Source organism: Humulus lupulus, chromosome 8 (assembly GCF_963169125.1).
Source record: "Humulus lupulus chromosome 8, drHumLupu1.1, whole genome shotgun sequence".
NCBI classification, from domain to species: Eukaryota; Viridiplantae; Streptophyta; class Magnoliopsida; order Rosales; family Cannabaceae; genus Humulus; species Humulus lupulus.
In genome coordinates, this window is record NC_084800.1 from 4,549,061 (window position 1) to 4,558,889 (window position 9,829).

The 9,829-nt window shown below is 38.5% G+C and overlaps 1 protein-coding gene across 1 annotated transcript; it reads right to left on the reverse strand.

The window, feature by feature from the left end:
* Positions 1-424: 424 nt before the first annotated feature.
* On the reverse strand, positions 425-1,103 carry LOC133794246 ((3S,6E)-nerolidol synthase 2, chloroplastic/mitochondrial-like). The gene is made up of 2 exons (XM_062231454.1): positions 821-1,103; positions 425-703 (listed from the first exon to the last, which is right to left on the reverse strand). Exons 1-2 carry the CDS (start codon positions 1,040-1,042, stop codon positions 449-451), a joined length of 477 nt encoding a protein of 158 aa, XP_062087438.1. The 5' UTR covers positions 1,043-1,103; the 3' UTR covers positions 425-448.
* Positions 1,104-9,829: the final 8,726 nt, after the last annotated feature.

A 9,829-nucleotide genomic window follows, 5' to 3' on the forward strand; every position in this document is an offset into this window, starting at 1 on the left:
TTTAAAAATTTTGACTGACTATAAATTTTTTTTAAATAATGACTTATTATATATTAAATATATTCATGAAATATGAACAAATATGGTAAAAAGTGAGTGTGATATATTATGAGTGCCCCCATTATTGGCCTCACTAATTGATTTGAAAACACCTCATTTATTTATTTATGTATTACTTTTATACAAACAATTAATTCACAAAACACCTAGCTACTCCGTTATTGGTCCAATATTGGTCCATAATACTTTCCTCTAATATGCTTTAAATTATTAATAAAATGAGGATACATGTTTTCTATTATTATGAGTAAAAATATATTTATTAATTCATGATTAATCTTTATCAAACATATATACGTAAGAGTATATTGGCATCTATATTAAAATAATATACACGTATAAGTTAAGAAGTACTGCATGAATATATATTTAAATTTTTTCAAAAGGATTACGAACCAGCAGGAATGAAGTGACCATGTTGCCTCAAGAGTCGAAAACGAAGAGCAACCTCATGCAGATCATCTTGATGATGATGTTCGAATTCGTTAAAAAACTTATGATGAGATTGGCTTTGTAGAATTCCATCAATCTCTTCCTCGAAGATATAGTCAATTCCTAGCCGTTGGATAGCATCAATCATCTTAAGACCTTCAAATGGATCTTCTCCTGCTTTTCTTATAACGTCTCTATATATATCCAAATCCTGCAATATATATTTTAATTTGTATAAATGAGTTAGATAATATACATAACCAAAAAAATAAAAAAGAGAGGATATATATTGTACGTATAAATTAAAAGGTCGGACGAGAAAACTTACATGATCAATATTAATGAAAGGTTTAGACTTTTGTAAGGGGGTAGATATTGACATAGTATTATGATGGTGGGTATTATTAATATTGATCAACTTTGGTGGTATAGTGAGATCATAATCACTCCTAAAAAGTTTGGAGTTTTCAAAAGCTGTAATTCTGTTTTGAGAGTTGGAAACTGAGCAGGATTTGAAGGAACGAAAAGATGCGTAGGAAGCCAATGCCATAGCTATATGAGAGAATGGGTAGCTAAGGATCCAGTGTGGAGTGAAGAGGAATCACTACAATTAATAAGGAAACTAACTCCACCTGACCCTCTTATATACAGAAAGACCAATAACTCTCTCACCAAATTATATATATGAAATTTCTTTGGTGAGTCTCACAAGAAGAGGTGCATGAGTGTGCCTCTTTTTTGTTTGTACAAACAATGTTCAAACATATTGTTTTTCACGCGCATAAAAAAAGTAGTAATGCGTGCAATAACATGTTTGATTATTGATTTCAATATCGTAATTTTTTTTCTCTCAGAGAATTCTCTTTGGAGCCATGGCAAAGAGAACCAAAGCTCAGTGGCAAATCAAGAAATCGGGAAGCAAACTTAAGAAGAATACTGGTCCGACTTCATCTGACCTTGTGAAGAAGGTCAAAGCGATCGATGAAATACTAGGGGTTCAGCCCATTGATTTTTCAGATGATGAAGATGAAATTGTTATAAGTGAGAAGGAGTCTTCTGGTTCACCTTCGACTCCGAAAACGGCAAGGCCATCAACACGAGATGCAGCGGTGAATGAAGCAATTTCAGCGTATGAGCATCAATCGCAAATATGTGAGCAAAAGATAAAGTCAGGTAAGGCAATGGTTTCTCCTCCCATTCTCAATCCCAGTTTCAATAGGAATTTGAATGGAAAATTTAGGGATGCGACTACTAGAAGGGCAGGGGGGAAGCTATCAAGATAGAGATGGAAGATATAGAAGAAGAGATAGCATTCTGGAATTCTGCAATGGTCTGTTATGTTTTAGGTGCTTATCCCCCACTAGGGGTTTTTGAAGGTTTTGTCAAAAGAATGTGGAAGGAGCAGGTAGATAAGGTGGGGCTGATCAATCATGGCATCTTCATTGTTCGATTCCATGATGTGGAGAGGCGAGATCAGGTAATATCAGGGGGTTTCATGTTTTTCGACAAGAAACCTATCATCATGAAGCCTTGGGTTGCATCTGTAGATTTTAAAAAAGAGAATGTAGAGAAAGCACCTATATGGATACAGCTTAAAGGTCTAGATCTCAAATATTGGGGGGAGAAAGCTCTATTTAAGATACTTAGCCAAATAGGGAACCCAGTGATGGTGGACCAGATCACTCAGAGGAAAGAACGTTTGAATTATCCGAGAGTCATGGTGGAGGTACACTTAAAACAGGACTTCCCTGAGCTCATTTATTTCATAAATGAAAGAGATGAGGACGTGTCAGTTTTTGTTGAGTATGAATGGAAGCCAACGCTGTGCAAAAATTGCCAAGGTTTGGGTCATGAGACAGGGATGTGTAGGAAGCAGTCGACTCAGAAGCAAACTTGGGTTGTGAAACAGAATTCAGAGAAGGATACAAAGGAGAATTCAAAGAAGATACAAGATGAAGAAGGATTCCAGGAAGTACGGAAAAGGGGGAAAGTTCGGATTCAGGAAGAAATCGTTCTTCCTATTGGGAACAATTTCCAGATTTTGAGGAAACAGGGGCATGTAGATGAAAATGAAGATGAGATTGGAGGTGGGGGAGAGCCACCTCTTGGTAATGGATAGAATTATGGCATAGAATGTCCGAGGTCTCAACAATCCAAACAAGCAAAATGAGATTAGATATTTAATCTCAAACAAGAAGATCGGATTGGTTGGGCTCTTGGAAACAAGGGTGAAAACCCAAAAGCTTGGTGAAGTATATCTAAGAATGTTTGCAAGGTGGTGTTTTTCTTCGAATAATGCATGGCACAAGGGAGGCCGAATAATAATTAGCTGGAATCCAGCTATGTTTCAGGTGGATATTAGGCAGTGTTCAAGTCAAATGATGCATTTGGAGGTTAAGACCGGGGATAGACATGAAGGTTTCTTGATTACTTTTGTTTATGCCTTCAATGATGCAAATGGTCGGAACTTACTATGGAGAGACCTCAAAGGCTTAGCAAGTAGAATTAGACAACCATGGGTGGTACCAGGAGACTTTAACGATATTCTAAATACAGAAGAAAGAGTGGGGAACCAGTCACAGGGAGTTGGGACTGTGGCTTTTAAAGAGTGCATAGAAGATTGTAAACTTGAAGATGTAAAATACTTGGGATGCTTTTTCACATGGAATAATAAGCAAGACAAAAACAGCAGAATATACTCCAAGATTGATCGAGTAATGGCTAATCAAGAGTGGTTCACCAAGTATGAGTTGGCGGAAGTAAGGTTTTTAGCTGAAGGGAACTTGGATCATTCTCCAGCTATTTTGACAGTATACCCAGAAGTTAGAGGGGGCAAACGGCCATTCAAGTATTTCCGCATGTGGCAACACGCACCAAAGTACAAGCAAAAAGTACAGGGAAGTTGGGAAAAGCCATGTCAAGGTACTGCTATGTTAAGTTGGTTCAGAAATTAAAAAGGCTCAAAATTGTTCTCAGGGATATAAATAAGAAGGGATTTGATAATATCTCAGTTGCTGATACCTTAGCCTTCCAAGATTTACTCAGGAAGCAACAGAGTCTACAGGAAGATCCACTGAATGAATAGCTGATAAAGCAAGAAGAATTGGCAAGGCAGGAGTATATGCATATTCACAAAATTTATATATCCTTTCTGCACCAGAAATCAAAAATGGACTGGATAAAAAAAGGTGATGAAAATACTCAGCTTTTTCATTCAAGCATAAGAGCAAGGAGAGTAAGGAATAGAGTATATACAATACAAAACATGGCTGGGTATTGGGTAGATAATCCTGGAGAGGTAGCTACAGCTTTTCTAAATTACTATCAGCAACTTTTGGGCTCACGTTTGGCAGGAAGAAGGAGAGTGAGACTAAATATAGTTAATGCTGGATGTGTGATAACAGAGGCAGATGCTGAATTTCTGGTGTTCGAATATACAAGTGAAGAAGTGAAAAAAAGCCATGTTTGATATCCCAAGTGTTAAAGCTTCTGGACCAGATGGTTACCCAAGTTGTTTCTTTCAGGATAATTGGGAGATAGTAGGGGAGGATGTGAGTGCAGCAGTGTTGAATTTTCTTCATTCTGGGCAGTTGCTAAAAGAGGTGAATACTACAAGCTTAACCTTGATTCCAAAAACAAATTGATCAACTGGGGTTAGTGATTTTAGACCAATTGCATGCTGCAATGTGGTTTATAAAGTTGCTGCCAAGTTGATTTGTTCAAGGCTACGGAATATTTTACCTGTGTTGATAGCTGAGAATCATGGAGGATTTATCAAAGGGAGATACATTGCCTACAATATTATGGTCTGTAAAGATTTAGTAAGGCATTATGGGAGGAAGAAATCAAGGCCTAGCATTTGTATGATTAAGCTAGATCTGAGGAAGGCGTATGATATGGTGGAATGGGACTTTATAGAGGAGATGCTAAGTGCCTTAAGTTTCCCAGAGCATTTGGTTAAGCTTATCATGACCTGTGTACGAACAAACAGATTTTCTACATTGCTAAATGGCTCACTGCAGGGATACTTTCCATCAAAAAGAGGACTCAGGCAAGGAGACCCCATGTCACCTCTACTCTTTGTATTAGGTATGGAATATCTTACGCGTATTTTGAGGAAAGTAGGCAACAAAACAGAATTTCAATATCATGAGAGGTGTACTCAACTCAAGTTGAATCACTTATGCTTTGCGGATGATGTCCTATTATTTTGCCATGGTGATTTCAAATCAATATATATGTTATTACAAGGCCTCAAGTTATTCTCTCAGACATCTGGTTTGCAGCCAAATGAAACCAAATCGGCTATCTATTGCTGCGGAATGAGTTCCTTGGAAGTCCAAAGAATCAAGGATATTTCTGGGTTTGGGAGGAGCAAGTTACCATTCAGATACCTTGGCATTCCAATTAACTCAAAAAAAATATCAGCTGAAGAGTGTGAAATGTTAGTGGAGAAAATGACTCTTCAAATTAGAACTTGGAGCTCTAGAAACCTCTCATATACAGGGAGAATAACACTTATTAATTCAGTATTGATCTCAATTCATTCATATTGGTTTCAGATCATGATATTTCCCAAAGGAGTATTACAGAATATAAGTGCCATCTGCCGTGCTTTTTTATGGAAAGCAGCATCTAAGCACTTGGGACCTGGTCTGGTGGGTTGGGAAACACTTTGTAAATCAAAAAAGGAGGGTGGATTAGGATTCAGAAATGTACTAGAATGGAATAAGGCAGCTATAGGGAAATATATATGGGCTATGGCAACAAAACAAGACAACCTTTGGATCAAGTGGGTTCACCATGTCTATTTGGGAACAGCTGACTAGTGGAGCTATGAAGCTCCATCAACAAGTAGTTGGTACTGGAAGCAAATAGTCAATGTTAAAAACAGCTTTAAGCAGCTTGTGGATACCCAGAAATTCGAGTCTGAAACATATCAGATAAAACAGGGATATCGGCTATTATGCCCAATACAACGAGAAGTTATATGGCATCATCTGGTGTGGGATAAATTAGCTATTCCAAAACATAGATTTTTGTTTTGGCTAATCATGTTGGGAAGACTGCCAGTTAGAGAGAGGTTGCAGAAGTTTCAAATCTGTCAAGAGGTGGAGTGTGTAGCGTGTGTAGCTGATGTAGAGAGCATGCAGCATTTATGCTTTAAGTGCATATACAGCAGCAGAGTGTTACAAGAAGTGAAGGATTGGCTAAAGTGGAGGACACCAGCAATGTTGATCCATGGGTTGATGAGTAATATAAGGCACAGCAGGTTCAAAAAAGGAGTACTCACAGTCACTTTGACTGCAATGAGCTATCACCTTTGGCTAAACAGGAATGAAGTGTTATGGCAATATAGATGTAAATAGGTGGTCACAATTGTACAAATATAAAAAATGAGGTCAAATACAGGATAAAAGGAATTACATACAAAGGACTAACACCTAGAGACATGAATTGGTTTGAACAATTGTAATTAAAACATCAAAAATCAGGCCTTTAGAGGTGATGTAGGATGTAAATATGTTTGGTCTAATATACTTTTTTCTGATTTACCCAAAAAAAATATATCGTAAATTATTCGGAATTTTATGAAAACTTGTAAAATACACTAAATAACTATAATATAAATAATCATTAAAAAAAATTATGTGAAAAACTTTTCCCAAGGAGCAAACAAAAAAAGTTGCACTGGTGCAGCTTAGAAATACCCAGTATATAGGCACACAGTAGCCTCTGTGAAAACGTTTGGTGCAAACTCTTTTGCGGCGCTCGCGCGTTTAAGTGCCCGTGTTATACGTGGCATGTTCTTTTAGTTTGAAAGAAACTATAACTTAGCAACAACAACTTGGAGACTTGGACTATATACTTGGGATGACGAAGCAGAGCAAAATGGATTGAGGCCATTACCATGGCCATTATATGAATAATATTTTTTATTGTTTTATATGTATTCTTTTTTTTTTAAATATTGGGGGGTCACTGCCACCCTCTATGCTTGTCTCTGTTTGTTCGTTTCTATTTTTAATCTTTTTGAGGACTATATAGACAAAATTATCTCATAGTTGGGGATCCATATTATAAATATAGTTCAAGGGATAATATATAGTATAAAAATAAAGGAAATGACTACAATGCATCTTAATTTTTTGCAACACTAATGCATAATTTTTCTATTTTCAGTACCTGGATAGATATAATCTAAAAAAAAATTATGTGATAGTGTACATTGTCGGTATTTAAAATATCCTGCAAATTTTCAAAAAATTTTGAATAGTTTACGAAGCCGAAAACAACGTTCAAACTGTCAAATTTTACATGCATACACAAAAAACAGGCATGCGTGCAACTGACAGTTTAGACTCTGTTTTCGGTACCATAATTTATTCGGAATTTCTTGAAATTTGTAGGATGTTATATAGATAGCTATAATGTACACTGTCATATAAAAAAATAGGGATTATATCTATCCAGGTGCCGAAAATATAAAAATGATGCACCGGTTTGCAAAAAGAAAAAGGATGCATTATAGTCGCTCCCTAAAAATATATATTTTAATTAAATTTTAAAAAATAATTTTTTATCTTTAAAAATAAAAAATATTTTTCATATAATATTATGAAAATATGCAGAAGATATACATAGCGGTAGAGTACAAATTTTGACAATTTATCATGAATTACGATTTGTAGTTGTTATCCAAAAGATTAGCATTGATGACGTGGCAAGTGATCCCTGGACACGTGGCTGACACTTGGAAGAGCTCTGCTAGGGTATCGACCAGAAGACGCATTAGAAGCAATAAGCAGCCCAGTCTTACCTGTGACCAGTCTGGTCGATGGTTCCGCATACAAAGCAACATTACTGAGAAGATCTTTGTAAATCCTGAATTTAACTTACACAATCTCCTGAGTATCCGATTATTCAGGAAAGAATATCTGTAACAATCTTTTGTAATCCCCCTTGAGCCAATAAATAGCAAAAGATAGCTCAAGGAAGGGACTTTTGGCTTTTGAATCATTTGAGACTAGAGTAATTCTCCTAGTGATATTGTATTGTTCTTCAGAGGTTAGTGAAACTCATTGAACCCTTGTTCTTTGATCACTCCTTTGATTCTTATATCAATAACAGTCTAAGTGGACGTAGGTTATTACCAGATCCTAGGGCCGAACCACTATAAAAACATCGTGTTGTTATTACTTTTTGTCATTACATTTTTCTCTACACATCCATTCATATCAAGCATATTCTGACTCCGTGTTAGTTGACCAAAATCTGGGTCAACATTCTGGTGCTTTCATTGAGAGCTTGATTTATCACTGCTGAGAAAACTAATGGCGAAAACTGGAAGGAAAGCTGGACAAGCGACCGCTGCTGTGCCATCAAATCCACCTCCTCCTCCCCCTGTAAGTGTGGCGGAGGATGAGCCACATCTGGATTTTGAGGAGGAAGAAATGGATGATGCAACGCTGAAGAGTACCCTGGGGGCGTTACAGGAGGAGCTGGCTAGTCTGAAAGCCAGTCAAGAGACTGCTGCCGGAGTTGTGGCGCGGCAGCAGCAGGAGATTGAATGGCAACGCGCGGAACTAAGCAAAAGGCAGGCGGAGATGGACCGCCGCAAGAGCGAAGCCATGGCAGCCCTCGAGGCGGCCTTGCAGCTGGCAAGGAATCAGGCCGCACCTGTTTCACAACCTGACCAATCTGTCAATGGGCCACCCCAGAGGGGTTCTAATCCAAGCCCACCGATCCAGCCTTCGAGTCCACAAAGGCCCGAGCAGCCTCAAGCGCCCCATGACTGTAATGCCCCGGATTCTCCGATGTGTTTAGCAGCATGAATAGTAGGCCAGGAGGGCCATATTTGCCTAATTATGTTATTAATTGATAAATGCATGTATATGTTGATTATATTATGATATGATGTGAAATGCATGCATGTGAGTCCATATTTCTTATTACAGGGGTGTAATGATAATCTGGCCCGTTGAGGGTAATTTGTGTATTTGGGTGCATAATTTGATTTGTGAATGAGATTCCATTATTATGGAGATATATTCGAGCTATTTGACATGAGACGGATATTTTTAGTGGATTAGCGGTTTTACCATAACGGGGTCAATTTTGGGGTAATAGAAATGTTCATTTGGTGATAAATTGGGAATATTTGAGATCAGGGTGGAATTTTGGAGGTTTTGACTATAATGTCCCCGGGGGTGTTTTCGGGACCCCGAGCATTAGGTTTTATTTGAGGTTACTTAAGGTTGAAGTAGCTTATCAGATAGAACGTACGATAAGAAAACCTTCCGTTCTCCCTTTTCAAGGTCTGTTTTACTGTTTAAGCTTTTTTGACGAAATCTTGAGTTCTAGGAGTCGGAATCGAGCGAGGATCGAGGCATAGTGATCCTAGGAAAGATTAGAAGCTTCTTAACCGAAGGATTCGACAGAAAACAACCCAATTGATGGTAATCGAAGTTTAAGTTTTGAGTTTTTCCGAGTTTCTAAGCTTTGAATTGATTTTGTGAATTGTTGAGTTTCCGATCCGTTTGAACCTTGGGTTTTGAGGGTTTTGATGCATGGGGAAGCTTGGAAACTTTGTTTTGATGATTGGGGAATGTTTAGGGATGATTTTGGAGGCTTTGAAGTGTTAGAAACGCGGTTGGGAATGGCCCAGGGTGGAGCGCCGCGGCCCTGTTCTTGAGGCGCCGCGGCCCTTCTTTGAAGAAGCAGGTGGAGCCTTTACCCTTGCTGGGCGCCGCGGCCCTTGCCTCTGGGAACCCTGGGGGCCGCGGCCCAAGGTGCTAGGGCCGCAGCCCTTGCCCTGTTTTCGCCCCGTTTGCTCGTTTTGACCCCGGGAACCTAGTTTTAGGCCTCAGGAGTGTCCTTACTACTTGGATTAGTTGGATTGATCTCTTGGAGGCTAGATATTGGTTTGAGAACCCTTGATTATCTTGATTATTGATGGTAACCCATATGTGTTGTGATTAGGTAACCGCTAAAGGACTAAAAGCTAAACCGTTCTCAAGGGTCGTTCTCTTGTTCATTCTAGCTCGAATCAAAGGTAAGAAAATTGCACCCCAAGTGTGACATGCATGGATATTCCTGAGGCATGTGGAATGTGAGAATATGGACATGGATTGTATATGGAATGCTTAGCATATGTTGCTCATTTGTGCATAGCACTGACTTATTAGTCAGGTTTGGCAAGGGTGCTAGTATCAACTGTGAAGCTGTGACTTATTAGTCAGGTTCGGCAGTGGTACTGGGCACTGATCATGTTGAGCTGACTTATTAGTCAGGACGGCCTTAGCATGTGTCACGCAAGCCAACAAGATTTGATCAA